This window comes from Pollicipes pollicipes, unplaced genomic scaffold, assembly GCF_011947565.3.
Source record: "Pollicipes pollicipes isolate AB1234 unplaced genomic scaffold, Ppol_2.1 Scaffold_7262;HRSCAF=8765_pilon_pilon_pilon, whole genome shotgun sequence".
Classification (NCBI taxonomy): Eukaryota; Metazoa; Arthropoda; class Thecostraca; order Pollicipedomorpha; family Pollicipedidae; genus Pollicipes; species Pollicipes pollicipes.
In genome coordinates this window covers 14,634,972-14,656,585 of record NW_023597055.1, presented here as the reverse complement: position 1 = coordinate 14,656,585, position 21,614 = coordinate 14,634,972, and the positions used below count along the sequence as shown (strand labels likewise).

Sequence of the window (21,614 nt, the reverse complement as noted above, 5' to 3'; positions counted from 1 at the left end):
CGCTTTCGCCGGCACCCAGGTGAGCGGGGCTGGGTGGCCGTGGTTAGTTCTGCGGAAATTCAACCCGGCGATACTGGCCCAAGCAGTCAGCCACATCTAGCTGAAAGTAGTTCAGTCACCTCCAGCCACAGGCAGCCTTGCAGGTCGGACTTAGCATTTTCCAGTCAGTTGCGTTCGGAGGAAAATCTATTATTCTAAGAATCCCACTGAATGGTCATCACTTTAGGAATACGCTAGAGTCATCGCGTCAATAACGCGTCGTTCAAAGACGCTTCCTTCCATGCATGATCCTATGTGGTTTACATTAAATTCACAAGTGGCAATTGCTGCGTCTTCGCTACCACTGTCCGTACATCCACGGCCAGCCGCACGTGGCCTCAGCTGGTGGCCTCTTAGTCACGAGTCCACCTCTCGAGCCTGTGGTGACCCCCGCTGTCTCCTCAGGTGACCCACGGCCGGATCACCGGCGGTCTCAACGGGCTCCTGCTCACCTACCTGCAGAGCCACCTCGGCTTCGGCCTCAGGCTGACGCCCGTCCTTCGCGAGGGAGGCGTCTCTCACTGGACGCGCACACTCAAGGCCGTGGCCGAGGGCCGGCACGACCTCTCCTCCTCATCGTACACGGTACTGGCCAGCCGACAGAGCCTGGTTGACTTCTCTCCGCGCACGGTGACGGTGCCACTGGGTTTCGGCGTCCGACGCCCGGGCCTGGCCGGCGACGCGACGGCCTTCCTGAAGCCGTTCTCCGGCGCGGCCTACGTCGGCGTCCTGCTGCTGCTGCTGCTGCTGACGGCCGCCGCCTGGGCGCTGGAGGAGCCGGGCCGCCTGCTGCGGCTGCGGCGCGGCTGCCGCAGCGGCAGCGGCAGCTCGGCTGCAGCGCTGCGGCGGGGGTGGTGCGCTCCGGACGCGCCGCCGCCGCCACCCGACCTCGAGCCCGCCTCGCTCTGGTTGCTGACGTTCTTCGGCTGTCTGGCGCAGCAGGGCAGCGCCATGGAGCTCCGGCGACCCGCTTCGCACTTCGCCCTCCTCTCCGGCTTCGTCGCCGGCCTGCTCATCTACAACTACTACACGAGCGGGCTGTACTCGCACCTCGCCTCGGCGCGTCCCTCGCTGCCCTTCTCCTCCGTGGCGCAGCTCTTCCGCGACCCGAGCTTCAGCGTCGGCGCCCAGTACGGGCCATGGCTCATCCCGCTCACGGCCAGCCTGGCCGGCCTGCCCCAGGCGGACATCAGGCGCAGGATGGCCGGACACTCCCGCCTGCCTCGCAACGAGACGGCGCGGCGCCTGGCCTCGCCCCGCTTCGTTTACCTGTTCACCTGCACCGCCTTCCGCATCACGATGCGACAGCCGCCGTGGCGCGCCGACCGCTGTCCGGCCTGTTTTCTGCCCCTCACGAAAGTGCATGAGGAGCGCGCGCTGATCTTCAGGAAGGGGCTGCCGGAGCGTCGCTTGCTGGACCTGCACATGCTGAAGCTGTGGGAGGCAGGAGTGCTGGCGAGGGAGAGGCGCCGCTGGCTGCCCGAAACACTGCAGGAGAGCTACCGGTGAGGACTCTGGGGAGACACTAAAGGAGGGGTGCCGATGATGACTCGGGGGAGACACTGCAGTAGAGCTACCGGGAGGATATTGGGGAGACACTGCAGAAGAGGTATTGGTGAGGGGTCGGGAGGAGACACCGCGAGAGAGGTATTGGTGAGGGGTCTGGGAATACACTGCAGGAGAGATATTGGTGGGTGGTCTGGGAAGACGCTGCAGGAGAGGCATTGGTGGGGGGTCTGGGAAGACACTGCAGAATATCCGCGGGTGAAGATCTGGGACCCATTGCAGCTGAGCCGAATGGTGAGTGTTGGGGAACACCCCGTAGCGGAGCTGTGTCTACCGGGCGAGGCACTGCAAGAAACCCCGTGGTGAATGGTGAGTATTGGGAACACCCCGTAGCGGAGCTGTATGTGTACCGGGTGAGGCGCTGCAAGAAATCCCAAGGCGAATGGTGAGTATTGGGGAACACACCGTAGCGGAGCTGTATTTGTCTACCGGGCGAGGTACTGCAAGAAATGCCATGGCGAATGGTGAGTATTGGGAAGACACACCGTAGCAGAGCTGTATGTGTCTACCGGGTGAGGCATTGCAAGAAATCCCAAGGCGAATGGTGAGTTCCCCGGGCGACAGCAGTAGAGCTTGGTATGGGACACTGCACGGATCCTGCGGTTGAGCTACTATTAGGCTCGACGAGGTGTTTGTAGAGGACACGCGGACTCGGTAATTGATTTTATAGTGATCCAGTGCGGACTTGCCGTTGCTGTGTATGAACTCTGACTTGGCCATGTATGAATGCTGACTTGGCCATGTGTGAAAGCTGACTTGGTTGTGTATGAACGCTGACTTGGCCATGTGTGAAGTCTGACTTGGGAATGTGTGAGGGCTGACTTGGCTGTGTATGAACGCCGGCTTGGCCATGTGTGAAGGCTGACTTGACTGTGTATGGATGCTGACTTGGCCATGTGTGAAGGCTGGCTTGGCAGTGTATGAACGCTGACTTGGCCATGTGTGAAGGGTAACTGAGCTGTGTATAAACGCTGACTTGGCCATGTATGAAGGCTGACTTGGCCGTGTATGAACGCTGACTTGGCCATATGTGGAGGCTGAGTTGGCTGTGTATGGACGCCGACTTTGCTGTGTATGGACGCCGAAGACATATTTATGCATGGACGCTGGGCATTGATGCTCTTTAGATCTAAAAGGAAGGCGACACGTGTTGTCACCCCTCCTTCATGGAGCGCCAACGACCGCATTGACCGTGTTGGCGCTTAGGCCATGGCGCAACAGGGATTCGAACCCGGGCCCCCGACCCCTAAGTCCATGGCACCAACCACTCGGCCATCACCTGGAAACCTATGCCTCCGGGTTTCAAGACATTACGTCTGCAGCAGGCCACGGCTTTCCTGCACTAGTGAACTGATCCGCATTTCCTGTCATCTTTCATAACTTTCAAATTGAATTTTTAAAACGTCTTTAAATGTTTTTTAAAATGTCTTTAATAATGATGCCTTTTCATCTTTCCAGACGTCAAATATCCCCATGCGAAATGCGCTTCCAAATTAAGCCCAGCGGCTACCACGTTTTGCTTGCTCCGCAGGGTTCTTCCACAAACAGCCAGCATTAAGCTCCTATGCACACATTTATCTTGCAGTTTGACTGTTCAGCCCGTTGACCTGCGTATCTGACGCAAAAATCCGTCATGTCACTATCAGCTGCTTTGCACCACTTCCTTTAATGCCTTGACTTCCTATCAGTGGATGTGCCGTCCGTCGGTGGTGCGACCGTCGAATATAGACCAACTTTGCGCGTCTGATGAAACTGATCGTACTCGTGAGCATGATCATGATCGTGATTATGAGCATGATATTTCGAGATAACCGCCAAAATTACTCTCATCTCGTTCAGATGCGAGTCGGACACAACTACCTGGAGCAGCATCGGCTTGACCCAGCTGGCCCCCCTGTTCGCCGTCCTGCTGGGCGGCATGGTGACCTCGCTCCTGGTGCTGGCGGCGGAAGTCATCCACTTCCGCTGCAGCGGTCGACATCAGAACCGTGTCATTTCCGGACCGGGGGCAGTTGTTCCGGGCTCAATCAAACCCTGCTGGTCTTAGCTGAATGGGGACAATGTGCGGACGCGGACGGCACTTATTTTGTTCGTCTCTTGGTTCCGCGATAATTAGGCTTGAAAACGATGCGTCGTTGGAACATAGGCAGTACGCCAGTGGATCAGGCGGTGAGGATACAAGGGTGGACCGCTCAGGGTGGAGGAGTAAGAAATGTAATGATTGCATTGAAATCGATAATTGCACCGTTTACCCTTGATGCGTCTGTGTGCACATATCTGCCCATTTATAAACATAAATTGTTCGTGAATGCCGTCGAGCAACGATGTTAAATGCTAAACAAAATTAATAATGTCTGATACGAGGAAGGCTGGCTCTTCAACCTTTTGCAAGTGGGAAAATTACTTCTTAAGCCCGAACCACGCAGTAAATTAACAAGAAACCACGAATACTGGCGAGCTTATACCAAGCCTAACTAAGACGGAAATATGTGTCTTGAGTAATATGGAAACTATACGTGACTCACTATGCTCTCATGATTAATTATTTATTCCACGTTCACATCTGCCAGTTCATTGCTTGTAGGGTATGCATGTTGAAATATTTACGACGAGCATCGTAGGTGTAAGAATTGTTGTCCAACGCCGCACATCTTCTATAACTTGTAGACAGCTCACGTGGTAGAACGTTGACAAACATATACAAACATACAACAGAAGTCAGCCCATCGCTAAGTCTCATGCCCAACTTTCGTCCACATTACTCCACTGGAGGCGCTAAAAATATTTCCTTATAGCAAGGCTGGCAAAAGCAAGTGAGCTGAAAACAATATTTTCATTCCGTGACAGCGATGGGGTGGGAAACGTTCGATGTTCATGGGGCCTGCTTACTGACGATTATTTGTTTTTCATCGAGATAAGCGTGATACGCGTAGCCAACCAGAGTTCTTGGTTGGTTGGTTGGTTGGTTGCGCTAGTATCGTAATGTTGATAAGTGCCAGCCAATATCGACCCACCGTCGAAACACCACGCGACAAAATCGCCCGAAACACCACGCGACATGAACTAGTTGAATTCTAACTAAGCCTGGAGGCGGAGTGATGCTTATTCCAAAGTCACAACAGCTGTCTGGCCAATGACGTGTTGCTATCACTTGACAAAACAACGTGTGCCAACCAGCTCCTGCAGAAATAAGGCCACGTGGTAACGCTGAATGCGTCAGTGATTTGTCTGTCACTTGGAAGGCACGAGGTCAAATGTTCGCTTTAACAGGTTGAACACCGCGGGTCAATTGTTCTTTTTCGGGCGCAGCCCGGATTATTTGGACTTGAATTCGAATCATTATATACCAACAATAATCTCTAGGAACATAGCCGCATATTGAATTTTGGTGGACTTACATATTTAGCTGAACAATATTCATTCCTAGTGCCCACTCTTGTTTGTTGCCGACAACTCACATTCCCAAAAAATGACGTCTTGCTCCCCGACATGCATGATGCCAGTGGGAAGAGACTTGGTGCGTTTGTGGTGGACTATTAGGCATAAAAGAGGCGATTTTTGTTGCCAGTATATAATTCAGATCACACCTATAGGTAGCCCATTATATGTGTGTTCCGATGACTTCATTTTTTTCACCGGCGCAACCTTTAAGACCGTGTAACCAGTGGCAGATGAGCATTGCTATGTGTTTGTTGCTGCCATTGTAGAACGTTTAATGCTTTAAAGAAGCCTTCGCTTCCTCCAGTAGAATTTGCATGCAGCTTATCCCAGTCCCACGAACAGTGACCGTTTTTTATGTTTACCGTAGCGTTAGGTGCTGCACGGTTGTCCATCTGAAAGATGTCGACTGTTTCCTCGCTGTCGTATTTAACAACAATATATTCTGACACGGAACCATGCCTCCTCCTTTTCAAAGAGACGAAAACTTAGTGGATTTATAATACTGCCGACATTTTTCAGCGATCCTAAGTACTGGTGGCAGGGTCACGTTATTGCACAGGTTATTGAAACCGATTTCTACCGTGTGTGTGTGTGTGTGTGTGTGTGTGTGTGTGTGTGTGTGTGTGTGTGTGTGTGTGTGTGTGTGTGTGTGTGTGTGTGTGTGTGTGTGTGTGTGTGTGTGTGTGTGTGTGTGTGTGTGCGTGTGTGTGTGTGTGCGTGTGTGTGTGTGTGTGTGTGTGTGTGTGTGTGTGTGTGTGCGTGCGTGCGTGCGTGCGTGCGTGCGCGCGTGCTGTTGACGGTGCCACGAAGCGAGCATAGCACAGATACTTGTCAATGACCATAAATACAAAATTTCAGCAGCTGGCGCGCGTTGGAAGCTTTTCTAGCTTTCGTTTTCACCAGTCTTCAACGAGTGGCAACTCCAACAGAACATGCCAGCGCAGTTTGCAAGGCATTCGTGCCTACGGCAAGAGTGAACGACGTCACAACACGTACGAGTTTCTGCCATGTTCGACAGCCAACGGAGACGCGAGTTAATCTGACGTCCGGCCATCGCCGGTGAATGGTACTGCAGTCTGTGCGTGCCCCGGACACTACGACGACCCATGTACAGTGTTGAACCGCCTGGCTAGCGCTAGTAACAGACACCTAGTAACACCCCCCCCCCCCCCCCTACCCTCACCCGACTCGCTGCCGGACTACAGCCGCCGCGAGCTAGTATTTCGCCGACTGCAGACGCCGCGCAGACCACAACCAGCGTCAATCACCCGCGCGTCGACAGTAACTGCTGCAGGTTGTCACCGTCACCGTCAGCCAAGCCTGTTTTTCGAACCCTGTCCAGCGCTCCCCGTGTGGAAACAAACGCTCACAAGGTGCAACACTTTTATTGACTCATCCAACCAATATCCCCATAAGATATGAGTGCAAGTGCACGGGCATTTTGACGCGTGATGACTGACTAGATTCGTCCCTTTCCGCTTGAAAACAAGCTTTGCACAAGTGATGCGTCGGATAACACGTGCCTTGCTGAAGCTTCTGGCGACACACAACTCGATTCGCTTCGGCTTCGGCTTTGACTTTGGCTTCGGCTTCGGCTTCGGCATCGGCCTCAGCTGGCTGGCCACTCTGAGATCTGCACGCGCAAACCCGCCCCACATGGCACCATTCACAACGGAGCCTATCAAGACCAAAAGCTGACCCAGGTACGCAGCCCCGGTAGGCTGCGTATGTGCGAACAGACAGGGACGGCCCGCAGCAGGGCAGGAGCGCTGTTGTGCCCTTGGACGGAACGCAGTCGGACGGAGTCGGCGCCGCTCCACCCGCGGTCGCATTGCACACACATTCCCCGCTCGCGCGGCGCCGCACTAACGAGAGTCACGGGTCACGGCGGTGCTGCGGCCTTTGCCGGAGCTGATCGGTGAGGGCGGCGCGCCGCGAGACCGACGACGATAAGCCAGCAGCGGACGGGCGCGACCCTCACTACGCCCGCTAGTCCACATGCTGCGGGAGGAGACTGGCGCGGTGGCGGGGAGATAGCACAGCCTCCTGTCTCGCCGCTGGCACCGACGTGGGCGGGAGGTTGCGAGATAATCTCCCATCTGTCGTACTCTGCAAAACATACAGGCTCCACGTTCGCCCCCTGCGCACCCCGGCCCACGACACCGGCGGCGACGGGCATCCTCAAGGGGCGGCATTGGTTCTGCAGGGGCAGCATCGGCCGCGGGCTCTACTGCGGCACCACCTGCCACAGACTCTGCAGCGTGAAGCCGTCCTTGAGCCGCTCCATAGCTAGCCCCAGCTCGGGACAGTAGACCGGCTCCCGGTCCTGGCGACACCAAGTGGCCGGTCAGGACAGGCGGCCCCCAAGACATACACGAGATGGCGGTTCTTATTCTGACAATGAACGACCTCCAGTACGGTTAATTTATAGTTCCAAGAGGTAATGGTTAAACACTGGCAAAACATTGTGAAGGAAGACCTGCGTTTTACCACTGCAGTCTACGCTTGTTCGACAACGCCGTTTATAGGGAATGTTCACGTTTAAAGATAATGAAGCAAGCACCAGATACGGCGAACTAAGCCCACTTTAATAGATGTGTAAATTTAGTAGATATGCCCCGCAATACATCATTGATTGCATCATGGAAGGTTTGTATGACGCTGGGGTGCTGCCAAACCGGCCATGCGAAATACCACCCTAGTTCCCAGTTGTAGTACTTTGATTTCCCGAGAGATGGCCGCGGTGGTGCTGGAGGTGTGTGCTGAACCAGCATCGTTAAGTGCTCGTGACCTGACCACTTCTCGGGGTGTTCTTGCACATCAGTCCGTGAGTTTAAGGTGCTTTCTTGTATTCACATACTCAGTTATTGCGCTATTATTAAGTTATTATATCTGAGTCTCATTTATGTAATGAATGGGACCCATGTACAATTTCTCGCATTATGAAGCACATGACGTGATTCGTGACTGAAATTGGCACAACTTACACAACACTGGTTGAAAGTCGATTGACGTTTGTTTCGTCTGAAAATCGTGTTCACGAACGCCAGATATGAACAACTTAACGATTATATTCTTGTTGGCCTTGAACGCCTCATGGCCAATCAGGTGGCAGGATTTGAATAGTATTTTTCTGACGTAATATCTGAACGATCGTTCGCTGTATGATCGTACCGCCGCCACTTCCGTTGAAAACTCCATACAAATCAGGAACTCTCCCTTTAACTAGTACGTTCTGGAGCACTGAAGGCCGATCAATGTCAGAGTAATGACTCCAACTCACAATGCCGATGCACCAAGAGTTCATCACCTTACTTGGCTCCATCAAAGCCAGCGTCAGTGCCACGTGCAATCACAGCAGCAGTGACCCACTCCGGCGTCACCCACCCAGCACCATGGGTCAGCAGCGGCCGCGCCATCGTCCACTGACGCCGAGGCAGCCTCTGACCTGCGCGTGGTCGCCGTCGGCGAAATAGGAGGCAAACGTGTCGGCGGGCGGCTCCGTGTCGTCGATCTCGGCGATATTGTCCATGTCGTTGCTCAGCTGGTCCGCCGTCATCGAAGCGCTCTCGCAGTCGCGCGTGTACTCCACCCCGAACACAGGCGTCTCGCTGTACACCTGGTGACGGGACGGGGGCATCTCTTGTACACCCGGAGATGGCACAATGCCATCCCTTGTACAACTGGCGACGGCGCAAGGACATCTCTTGTATACCTGGAGACGGCACATTACTCCCTTCCTGTACCCCTGGCGTCGGGACGAGGGCATCTCTTGTCCAAACGAAGCTGGTACATTACTACCCCTCGTACAGATAGCGACGGTACAAAAGTATCCCCAGTACACCTAGCGACGATACAATAGTACCCCTTGTGCACCTGGTGCCAGCACACTAACACCCCATGCATCTCTGATGACGGTGCAACAAAACAGCCTCCGTTACACCTGGCGAAAGCGCAACACAACTTTCCTTGTACACGTGGCAGCGGTGCATAAACACCTCTTGTAAAAACACCTCTTGCCTCATAAACACCTCTTGCCTGGCGAAAGTACATTACCTCTCGTATATCAATAGCAGTGCATACTTGTTTAACACACCAAATATATCTAGCCCCTCGTCCCGGCCACTCCGAACACCCCGAGCCGGCACAAAACAGATACTTCTATCGCTCGGAAAATGTTTGGATCAATCGGTACACGAACACGCCCGGGGATCGAGACACAAGCATTGATCACGTGCCACAGACCAGCACAGCCAGCGCATCTGCCGTGAGGACTCGTGATCATGCAACGGACGCTGCGGCGCTCGTCAGCCGATGTCGCGGCGCGCCGCCCACCTGGAAGAGCGAGTCCAGCTCCTTGTAGACCTCCATCAGCTTCTGCTTGGGGTCGATCCGGAATCCGAGCACGTAGCCGCCGCTGCTCTCCGTGGACTCCACCACCAGCGCCGGGCCGAACTTGGAGTCGCGCGTGCGAACCGAGTCCATTTGGAGGTACGGCAGCGACATGTTGAACTGGACAGAGGCAGATCGCTCAATAAACGGAGCATTTCCACATGGCCTTGGCCATCAGTTTTACATAGCGTTTTAGCCGATGCCGCGCCTAAACACGTGGCATTTAGCGTTCCTGAGTCTAGCAGTCTGTTCCACAAGCTCCACAGGCGAGCGACCAGTGAAAGATACAGGCATTCGCCTCGGGCTGACAAGAAAGGTGGCCTGTTGGTGGCGGGGCGTATTCGCCTAAGAGCGTAACAGCTTCTACAAACCAGTAACGCTTGCATTCCAGGCGTTCAGTGATGTGTAGCGTAAAGAAGGGGTTTGTCTCCGAGTAGGCCTAGATAACTGCGTTGTGGTAGATCGTGTACAATTAATGATGTGCTCTTGAGTTATAGCTCGAAACATAAGCTATTGGGCCGTTCGCCAGGAGCACTACCCTGGTTCTCCGTTTTTCATAACGCGAACTCTTGGGGGGGGGGGGGGGGGGGCGATGCGACTCCTGCCATTTTCAAACTAAGAAAGATAGAGCTTAGTGGAAAACATCAGTGGATTTGCTTCAACGAGTATCTCGTGACTGACATTACGTACTGGCGACGCGACTGGCATATCGCTGGGTTAATAATCAATCAATTATGTCAGGCCCAAGGTCCAAGTTACCCGAAAATACTTTTTTAGGTTCGCATGCTCACATGTACGAGACCACGCCTGGTAACGGCACGAAAACTACGCAGGTGTGTTCCTTGTACAATTTCGACATACATGGTGCGTGGTTTTGTGTTTTGACCATATATTCATAATGCATGGCCTCGTTAGTGTAACAAAGTCGGCCCGCCGTGCGCGTTCCGCGGCATCGTCTACTGCCTCCTCCCGCATTTGCAGGACGTAGGTCGTCGTACAGTGTTGCCCAAAAACCACCGCTGTTCAAAACGAGAAAGGCTAGGGACACATTTTTTAATCAAAATACGCGCAATGGATGCCCATAAGCTACTGAAAATTTGGACACCCTTGTACGACATGCCGGAAAGGTATCCTCAGAAAACCTCAAAGGGGTGAGGGGGTCGTATCGGCCGCTTCCTCGTTACGAAGGGGTTCTCCTAATCCCCCTACGAGGGTTAACCCTCATCCTGATGAGCTTTCAGCAGGTTATGGGGCATCCACTACGCACGTTTTAACAAAACTTGTTCCTAACTTTTCTGGTCTGACCAGCAGCGGATTTTCAGGAACATTGCAAGGCGACCCACGTCCGGTGCAGAACGCTTGCGGCGGGGACACACGGTTACATTAACAGAGCCATATCTCATACACATAGGCTCAGAGCATACACGTCTACACCAATGTAGTCATAATTGAACAAGAAACATGAACTTTAGGGTTTGTATCGCCACGAAGCATGGTTTTGTATTGACAATGTTGTGAGGCTGAAAAAATACGATTTTGACACTTATTTAACTTTGACCAGGCATAATGGGGTCAACTGCTGACCTAATGAGATAAAAGGTCATCTAAATCCCGAGGCCTCGTTGAAACCAACCCATCGGTGGTTTTCGCCAAGCTCTACCTTTCTTAGTTCGGAAACGCATGGGGGGAGGGGTCACATCGACCCCTCCCCTGCCAGTCCGCGTTATGAAAAACTGCAAACCAGGACGAGGGTGTAAGCGATTGTAACCGAAACTCTTTTCGCTTGAAAACGGACCCCATAAAATTGTGAAATACATGTGTGTTTCTCAACATAACTTAACAGCACATCGATAGTCTTATTTGATCCACCACGCCTCTGAAGGCAAATATAAGACGATTCGTCGTCGCACTTCGAGGTAACCAGTGACACGTCATTTCCAGCTGGGTGCACTCGATGCTGAGGTGTTCCAATGCAATTCGACACCCCCCCCCCCCCCTACCCACCCACTCCCCCCCCCCCTCTCGCCACTGCACAAGCCGCCGCGCCAGCGCCGCGCACCTGTTCGTTCATGTTGGCAAACCAAACGAGTCGGACGTTGGTGATGACGAAGGTGCCGAGGTTGCCTTGGTCGGAAGAGAGGTTCCACACGCCGTCCACCCGGCTCACGATCTCCTCCTGCGGCAACCGCCGCAACTGCTTGTTGGAGACGATGGCGCCGCGCAGCTTCAGCTCCCTGTCCGGGGAGGGTATGGGGGTCACATGAAGAGGGGCTCGGAAGGCCCTGTTACGTGTTGTGTTGTTGTGATGATGTCAGCACCTGCCTATACTTTTACGGAAGGATTGAGACGAGGTATTAGTACCACATATGGAACAATCATTCGGACCTTCGTACTCGTCTGCTGAGTTTTCAGGTACAAAACGGTTAGCGTAATTAAGTGCCCGGTCGTTGCTAGTCGTCATAAAACTCTGAGAAGGACTGGATGACATTTGACTTTCAGCCATGTATGCGTCATAACGCGAGTCCTCTCCTCGGAATTGCTGCGATTCGAACCATGTTCTTCTGATCGCGGTTCAGTGCTCTACCAGTTGCTCTTTCCGTTTTACCATCCATGATGCCTGCGCCTCCTGACGAGAGCAATCCTGCCCACCTTTCGACCCGGCACTAGGTCAAAGCTCCCGGCCCAACATGCCCCAGCTACAAGCACAGCCTGTACGGCAACCCGAGTACACCCCAGTGAGTGCATTTAGACCCGCCATCCTGTACAGGTGGCACGCAGACCCCCATCTGCCAGCGCAGCCCTGGTGCCGCCCTCGCTCACCTGTAGAGCCGGGAGCTGGTGTAGGCCTTGTACACGCCGCCGACGGACGTGAACAAGCGCTGGCTGCCCGGCGTCAGGTTGGTGAAGATGAACTCGAAGCGAGTGTTGCCCGACTTGGTGAGGATGTACAGCGCCTCGGTCATACCGCGTAGCTTGGAGTTCACCTAGGTAGAGCAGTGTGAACAGCTCAGATACAGCGCAGTACGCCGCTGGTCAGATACAAGCTGTGCTGATGCGTGAAAGTGTCCATGATTTTCTTGAACGAGCCTGTCTTGTAGTAATGTCCAACGCAGTATAATAATTGCTGGAGCTCTCATTGAGTTGTTCACGGGCGTTGTTTTTGCCATGCCCGGCAAAATAAGGTTGATTAGCAAATAAATAAAGGAAACATCACATAAAGTATAAGGGGTCCGTTTTCTGGGAGTGTCACCTGTATTTGACCTGAAATAAGCAAAACAGGCAACATAAGTATACATAAGTCAATAAGTCCTGGTAGGTAAGTCAATAAGTCAATAAGTAGGTTACTCCAAACTGCGCGGTAAACTTTGTTTACCGCGTAGCTTGGAGTTCACCTAGGTGAAGCGCGGTGAACAGCTCAGATACAGCGTAGTACGCCACTGGTCAGATACAAACTGTGCTGATGCGTGAAAGTGTCCATGATTTTCTTGAACGAGCCTGTTTTGTAGTAACGTTCGATGCAGTGTACTCTTTGCAGGAACTCTCATTGAGGTCTAGTTGTGTTCACAGGCGTTGCTTTTGCCATGTACGGCAAAATCGGGGTGATTGGCGAATGAATGAAGGAAATATCATAAAAACTGAGCGGGGGGCGGTTTTTGGGAGGAGTCACCTGTATTTGACCCGAATTAAGTAAGACAGGAGTTCAATATCTTGGGGCAGGGGTCAATTTGACTTCGCGACCCTAAAATTTCGCTTGGGGATAGCCTAAAAGAGCGCAGCGTGGCCGCCGCAAACGTTTCTGTTCAGTTGGTAGAAAAGTTATTAGCAAATCTTTTGGTATGAAAATAGCTGCATGTCGTTCAATAGCTGCAAAATAGCTGCAAGGTCGCTGACCTATGGCAGGTCAGGGTCAGGCCTTGTATGTCAGCGATGGCAATTCCAAGAGAATCGCTGAATGTGATATGACAACGGATTGTTAAGCAAAATAATAAATCTTTGAGACGGCTTCTTAGACATCAATATTATTTAATTGCAGGATTGCGACTTATTATACTGACCTTGAGCCAGGCGTGAATGTCAGACCGAGATCAAAATCAACTTGTCTCTTTGTTGTACACGCTGATTTACGGAAAAGCCTCCGGCGCTCATTTTTAATTTCTTCATCACAGGAGCGCCAATAATTTGACCTCACAGGGATGTCAATATTTTAACCTCACAGGGACGCCAATATGTTGACCTATTTTGACCTCATAATGGTCACAGTACCACCGAATTAAATTGACCAGTCAACTTTTTGTGTTAGGAAATAACGCCTGCGATAATCCACGACCAAACCAATACCAAAGCAATCTCGACAGTGTTTAGTCATTGTGAACTAGAGGCGAAATAATGCCAGCGCCCTGAAATGGAAGCCAGGGATCTATTCCTTAAAAGAGGCATGTAAGTTCGAGGCGGCTGCTTCAGGTCTGATGGCATTTCGGACAACAATCTGGAATTTGAGCTTGTTTGACCTTTTTTTCCCTGAAGGTCATGACCTAGAGACCTAAAAATTTGACATAGGTCTTTTCACATATCGGCCTGCCTACAATGTGGATTCATTGTCTCTAGCCCATTCAGTTCGGTTTTACTGTGCTCGGGGCGGGGGGTGGGGGGAGCTAAATTGACTTCCTACCCAAGCGCGTCGCATTGAACCGGCTAGCCAGGCGCATGTTCAGCTCCAGGGTTCCGTGCTGACAGTAATCGACATTCGGAATACAGGCGTAGACTAGCTAATCGACGTAATCAAGCGAATAGTGGTCATATTGACGAAACTCTTTTCATTTTTAACGGTATAACGGTTTTAACAGGGCTTTGACAACACACAGATGTTCAGAGATATTTAAACGTCGAGTAGTTCATAAACATAGTCTGCATGCATCTGAGCTGACATGTCTTGCATACCAATCACAACCATTAAGTGGGCCACCACATTTAATTTTAATGAAATATTTCGCAGCGTGTCAGTACGGACGGGGTAATTTTTTATGTAGAGTACCGTCTTCTTCAATTTTGGTACTATCCCTTCGTGGTGTCAGCATTGGAAAGACCAGTAATCCCAGCACGTATTTCAGTGAGATGTCACATAACGTCGTGGTTATTGCTGAGAAAACACCGGAGCCGCCGTCATCATCACAGCAGGGACGGTGGCAGCAGCGGTGAGCGAAGCCGGTGTTGTAATGACGCCACAGCGGCCACAGCGGGGCCAAAGCCAGCAGCGGTGAGTACGGAGTGAGAGGGCGCCACGGCGGCCACGGCGAGGCCAAAGCCGGAAGTGGTGAGCAAGGCCAACGCTGTGAGGGCTGGCCACAGCCGAGCAGAACGTTCACCTGCTTGACGGTGATGTTGAGCACGCAGTTGTAGCCGACCGAGAGGCTGACACGCGGCATGGCGTGCGAGTGCCAGATGATGCGTAGGTTTGTCACCAGCATCCGGCCTCGGTCACCGCTGTTGCCTGTCGCCACAGAGACGGTCACCGCTGTTGCCTGTCGCCACAGAGACGGTCACCGCTGTTGCCTGTCGCCACAGTGACGGTCACCGCTGTTGCCTGTCACCACAGAGACGGTCACCGCTGTTGCCTGTCGCCACAGAGACGGTCACCGCTGTTGCCTGTCGTCACAGAGACGGTCACCGCTGTTGCCTGTCGCCACAGAGACGGTCACCGCTGTTGTCTGTCGTTACAGAGACGGTCACCGCTAATGTCTGTCGTTACAGAGACGGTCACCGCTAATGTCTGTCGTCACAGAGGCGGTCATCGCTGTTGTCTGTTGTTACAGAGACGGTCACCGCTAATGTCTGTCCTCACAGAGACAGTCACCGCTGTAGCCTGTCGTCACAGAGACGGTCATTGTTGTTGCCTGTGGTCACAGAGACGGTCATTGTTGTTGCCTGTTCGCTATAGAGACGGCCACCGCTTTCGCCTGTTGTCACAGAGACGGTCACCACTGTTGCCTGTCGCCACAGAGACGGTCATTGTTGTTGCCTGTTCGTTACAGAGACGGCCACCGCTTTCGCCTGTTGTCACAGACACGGTCACCACTGTTGCCTGTCGTCGCAGAGACGGTAACCGCTTTCGCTTCTTGCCACAATGGTGGCATAAATACGAACCTAGGTCATCACCCACTACCGAGCTGAGGACTAGCACCATAAGGAAGTCGCGACTTGCGCAGACGGTGTGAACAGCACCAACAGTCACCATTCCCGTCTGAACAGCATGGGCGCTTCCAACCGTGACGATCTGAGAAAGCAGCAAGCAGCCGTTGATCTCCAATGCGACGAACTCGCTTCTCGTCATTTCAATTTCCAACGTCACTCAGTGCGGGCCACGCCTGTGTCACAGTCCACTCGCAAAGCGCACCTTGGGTTAACCGGAGGCACGCAAGCCCGTACGTACCCTTGGTGTCTTCCACAGAGTCTAATGTATCGATCAGCTGCTCGCCAGGCCGCATTTTCATCTGCGATGGTGCTATGTCGAACCGCACCTCCCTGTCTTCCCACAGCAGTGACATGGCTGGTGTTCAGAGGATGATAAAAGGTCAGGGGAGGGAGCCCGCGTGTCTCTTGCCCTGTGGGACGAGACGAAGCCCTGCATTAGCTGCGTGGTTATCCCACAAATATGGTGGAACGGAGAAGATGTGTTAATACTGGTTAATATACTCACTAGTGGCATTTGCTGCCCAAGCTTAATATGGAACACCGGGCTCTGGTTGCCACGTCAGGGCCAAATATTGTACCTCCAAACATAAATGTGGCAGTAAGGGCTCCAACAAGTGGTGATGTAGAGAGACTTAATAGAGACCTATACAAAATGTCACAAGATGAATGAGTATGTTATGTGACAGTGCAAAATGCTGATAAGGAATGGTGATCTCCAGACAAATGGACTGGTCTGTTTGAAATGGAAAAAACAAGGCATATCCTGCAGCAGAGGACTCACATATATTTTGGGATTCATACCATACAATGGGTGATCTCGAATTCAGACCAATATTCAATATTAAGCAAGGTTCAAATATTGGCATTGAGCAGTCAATCTTTGTAATGTTGAGTAACTCCAGCTTTTAAACAGCTTTCCTAGGTTTCTGGCTTGATGTTCCAAATGCTCCTACTAGCAGCTCAAACATAAATCATCCCAAATATAGGGGATTTGTAAGTGGAATAAGACAGGACAGGTGATTTCCCCTAATGCATATTCAAGAAAATCATATAAGATTGAGTTAATAAAATAACAATAAGCCACAAATCAATATCTTTGTTTGAGCTTAGTTCTTTAAATAGTTTCAATAATATTTGAAACTAGCTGTCAGGATTTGGATTTTCATTTAAGGATTTCAGGATTTGCAAGATTCAAATATATTTAAATTCATTCAAATCCTTTATTGCCAAGCCCCCAGGACTTTTGCATAGATAACTTTTTTTAAAAAAATGGGTATAATGCCATAGCTAAGGCAATTTAACTCAACTGATCTCTAACTGCTCTTAACAACAGAAGAGAAACATAGTATTATTACCTGTATCACCACAACTTTGCATTCAATGCCATTTGCATGATGTTGTTTCATGTAACTCCAGGAGCATTTTTGCTATCAAAAGTGCATCATATTTTATAAAGTGTTATGCTCATGCAAGGCACAGCTGAGTATATTGTACAGGCTTACACAGTTCAAAAAAGCAGTGACGAGAGATGACAACATGCTGACCTAAAGATCTTCATTATTCTGATGCTTGACAGTTCTGCATCATTTTGGTATGGAACAAGGCTGCAGTTTCTTATCTTGTATTAGCTTCCCCCCAAACACAGAAATTCGGATACGGAACATGGGGAAATCTGGAGGGAAACATATTCACTGCTCATTTTCAGGTATGCTCAACTATTGCCAACTCAGTCCCTACCCCAACTTAGTTGAAGGCACAGCCCCGATTGAGAGAACTTGTAAAGCACTCAACTTGTGTTGCAAGGTGAGTGATTATAAATGAACAAGGCAAGCAGTTTACCCAAAATTTATCAATGACACCTTAACAGTCACGAGCTATTCAATGCTACCAGTTTATCAGAGACTGCTATAATATTTCTTTCACGTACAAACCAGAGAGAACCGAATGAGACATTGTGTGCCAAATACCAGTTGTGCTATGTTGAGCTTGCATACCATACCACACCAGTTGAGCTATGGGCACAATCACAATATATTCCCATGCAAGTTGTAGGGATGATGATTGACACCAGTGATGCTTTGATTTATCACAACACAGTATTTCACAGAAAGGCACACATTTTTAAAGTAAGGATGAAGCAAACACCTGAATTATGCATATTAGCACTATTTTTTCCTGCACAGACATATCACCTTGATGTTTGTTGAATTTCCTGCATACATCACAACACCGAAACTAGTATCACAAGCCGGCTAAATAGACTTTTGTGTCAGCTCTTAACAAAGATGTGTGGCATGACAGTGCAATTCATTAATATATATTCATCTTAGGTGTCAAAGAATATCATAAATTGTACAACTAGCATACCATCCACCAAACAACTGCAATCACCAAACAGGGTTGTTACCAAACATTAGTACACAGCACTACAATCCAAAGGAACCGAACATGCAGCCGAAAATGCCCCCCCCCCCTTATCGCATCCACAACGCCCTCCCGTCAAACTCCCACAGACAACCCACCTAAAATTCCCTTACAAGCTTGGGCTCTCACTATCCTGATTATAGGCGCCTCTTCACATCAACGCAAATGAAAAATGTCTGCTGCGCAGCTAAGTCTCACATGCGCGATTTCTGACTCAATCTTATTCACTGCCACGGACTCCGTACGCAATTGCAAAGCCCTTGGCTATCTTGAAGTAATGTATCAAAAATTTCAACAAAATTAAACTAGCACCTCTTGGGGTGAAATGTGGGTTTAAAGGTAGGTATTGTAGATTGGCGACGCAACAGACTGCAGAAACCAGAGACGGCGCAGCAAGGGGACACAAGAAGCAATAGTACGTTTTTGCCTTCCTCAAGCTTTTTGGATTGCTCTTTTTCCAACTAAAGGCATTGTAACTAACGTAGAGTATCAAAATTCAGATTAAGAAGACCTTATCATTGAGCAAGAGAGTGTCAAATCGGGTCCAGAACCTCCTGGTGCCAGTAGCTATCTTAGTTTTTGACATCTCGAGGGCTTCAGATTGACCCCTCCCCACCCAAGCGACGAGTAGTGATGCGGTCACCCGGTCGCGTGTTAACACGCGCCCGGGCGGCCGGCTAGATGCCCTTCGCTTGATTGGGGGGTCAATTTAACCCCCTCCCCCTGAGATCTCGGGAACTAAGAGAGCTAGAGACACCAAATTTGCAGAGTGTGTCGACCTATACGTTAACTCACTTAAGTCAAAGTTTGAGGCTCCTAGGTCATGACCCTCGGGTCAGATAAGGCCAAACAAGGTCAAATTACATGTTGGTCTCCAAAGTGCCCGCAGAACTTAGATAACTGCTTCTAATCAAAAGGTCACATGCTCGGCTAAGATCAGTGACCTTGTTTGACCTTTTGAAGGTCATGATGACCAAAATCATACAAGACTGCTCTGGGCGTTGTATTTGAATAAGCGACAAAGATTGCGCCAGGTAATATGTACCTAAAAAAATGCTGACCTGGTTCATGTCAGATCAATGACCTATCCTGACCTCCAAGAAATCCATGGAAGATGTATAATGCGGTCACTGCTATTAATACATTCGAAATGAGCACCAAAACAATCCCATAGAGCAAACCCCAGGGTAATAAAGCAGGTTGGTTTTGACTTCGGTCTGACCTTTATACCTGACCTCAGGTGGACTCAATTTGCTCGTTCAATATTTGTGTTGCCTAAAAGGCATCTCAGAGATGCATGGCTTCGTCAAACACTCCGTTGTTGCATCAGATTGAACGATTCCCTAGAAATTGCCTTCGCTGCAACCATGGCCTGACTTTGACCTGCGATAGGTCAGCGACTTTACAAGGTACATCTAAATTTTTGCTGCCAAACGATCCGTTATTCAAATGTCTACGGAATGCAAAATTTAGCGCGGCTGCGCCTTGTTCGGAAACCATTCTGGAAAAACCTTTGCGGGTCAATTTGACACCCACCCGAGTGCGTGTTAAGTGCTTGGGTGGAGTGGGGTAATTTGACCCTCCCACACCTGAAGGTCTGTCCAAATTAACTTCCGAACAGCGCGGTGTAGCCGCGTTGAGTTTGACATAGGTGTAGCCAATGAAATAGCCGGCTTTTGGTATCAATGGTAATATGTGCCTTTTAAAGTCGTTTTCTTATGGTAGGTCAAAGGCATGCCCTGGCTGTCAGCAAAAGTAATTCCCAGGGAATCGTCCAATCTGATACAACAACAGAGTGTTAGACGCAACCATAATCTTTGATACGGTGTCTTTGACGAGAAGGTACTGTATCTAAGGGTTATGACTAATTCCATTGGCCTTGGGTCTATTATGCAGGTCGGCGAGCGTTTGTTCAGCAGATGTCTAGCTCAAATGTGACCGCTTAACGAGCTCTGACGACTTCGGACACCGATCTGGAGTTTGACTTTTTCTTGACCTTATCGAACCTGAAGGCCGTGACCTGGAGATCTCAAAACTTCGCCAGTGATGAACATGTGCTCAAAACACATGGAAGTATGCTTCAGTGAATTCAGGATTCAACATGACAAGCCCGTTAAGGTTTCGTATCCCTACAAGGCATAATTTCGTGCAGGTGAACATGTAAAGCTGAAAGGCTGAAAAGACTGGAAACGCTTCGCAAACGACTTTATGTGTTTTCACCAAACCTCCGTGTGCTGGTCATCACGATGCAGGCAATACGGCTGCAAATAGCAACGCGCTGTCAAGGGTTGATTTGAACACAACAGGTCATGTCGGCTGATGAGATACTTATGGGATTGTTCCACATTTGTGTGGGGTTTTAAGCTGACATAGCCATCTTGAACACCTTTCGATGCAGCTCACGGTTATGTCCTTTTTAACACCAAAATCGTAATGGTTCCTGAGATTAGAGATCGCAAATATATGAGAAAGCATTCGTGGGAAGTAATTTCAATATCAACTCGATATTCCTGACGTCATAATAACGTCATTCAAATCCTGCCATTCCATAAGCCATGCGGCGATCAGAGCCAAGACAAATAGAATGGTCGAGTCTCCCATATTTGACGTTTAGGAGCATGATTTCCAGATAAAACGGTCTGTCAATCGCCTCTTAATCAATGTTTTGCAAGATACGATGACATAATAAAGCAATGACGTAACGAGGAGAGTATTGACTTAACAGAAAAGTTGTAATGTCTAGAGCAGTTTTTTTACTTCAAAGTATAGCGATGGTTGTTAGTGAGATGGTTCAACCATACCTGATGCCTGCTTCAGTATCTTCATGTGTGGAAAATTCTCTTTAACACGCGCCCCGGTGATCGATTAAATGCCTACGCTCGGGTGGGGGTAAATTTGATCCCCTGAGATCTCAAAAACGAACAGAACTAGAGACACAAAACTCACAGGGTGTGCTAGCCAGTACGCGAACTCACTTGTGTCAAAACTTGAGATTCTTGGATCCAATCCTTCGGGTCAAGTAAGGTCAAACAAGGTCAAAATCCAGATTGGTGTTCGAAGTGACCCCATACCTTCGTCATGGAGCACTTCAAAGAGCCCCATGACGTAAATGGCGTATTCGGGAGCATATTGTGGCGCGAGGCGTATCTATCCGCTGCGGGTCACACGTTTTTTAGTGCAGTTACGTCATTCTTACGACTTGTGTATTTTGTAATCCCGTGGGGCGCGATTGAATAGGTTAGCTTCAGATGTCGCGCGCAGCGTGATAATCCGTCCCGGACCACACGCTGTTTTTTTCAATGTGCGAGTATGTTTTTTGGCTGTTACGTTTGGCCCAAGTGCTCGATCCGGACATGCGCGCCAGGACGATCAATAGGGAGCGGCCCTTTAAAAGCACCGACCTCGTCGGAGAAGACAGGTTCGAACAGTGTATGGACACGTTCAACCAGTGCATGGGCACGTTCGGACGGTGGCATTGAAAGGGACGCGGTGATCGGAGACCATATCGGCCTGGCGCGCCGACGGCCGAGCATTTGGCACCTACACCTCAGAAGAATGTAGGC

General features: G+C 50.4%; 1 protein-coding gene across 1 annotated transcript; it reads right to left on the bottom strand.

Moving 5' to 3' along the window:
• Positions 1 to 6,447: 6,447 nt before the first annotated feature.
• LOC119113898 (Bardet-Biedl syndrome 5 protein homolog) lies at positions 6,448 to 16,031 on the bottom strand. Its single transcript, XM_037238128.1, has 7 exons — positions 15,866 to 16,031; positions 14,802 to 14,926; positions 12,259 to 12,422; positions 11,498 to 11,672; positions 9,382 to 9,558; positions 8,495 to 8,665; positions 6,448 to 7,372 (listed from the first exon to the last, which is right to left on the bottom strand). The coding sequence occupies exons 1-7, from the start codon at positions 15,978 to 15,980 to the stop codon at positions 7,274 to 7,276; spliced, it is 1,026 nt and encodes a 341-aa protein (XP_037094023.1). The 5' UTR covers positions 15,981 to 16,031; the 3' UTR covers positions 6,448 to 7,273.
• Between the last annotated feature and the right edge of the window lie 5,583 nt (positions 16,032 to 21,614).

Coding starts and splice junctions, on each gene's coding strand:
- LOC119113898 (XM_037238128.1), bottom strand. CDS start 15,980: ATGTCACTGCTGTGGGAAGACAGGGAGGTGCGGTTCGACATAGCACCA. Junction 14,927..15,865: donor CTCTGTGGAAGACACCAAGG/GTACGTACGGGC, acceptor CTGTGGCGACAG/GCAACAGCGGTGACCGAGGC. Junction 8,666..9,381: donor AGCTGGACTCGCTCTTCCAG/GTGGGCGGCGCG, acceptor TCCCGTCACCAG/GTGTACAGCGAGACGCCTGT.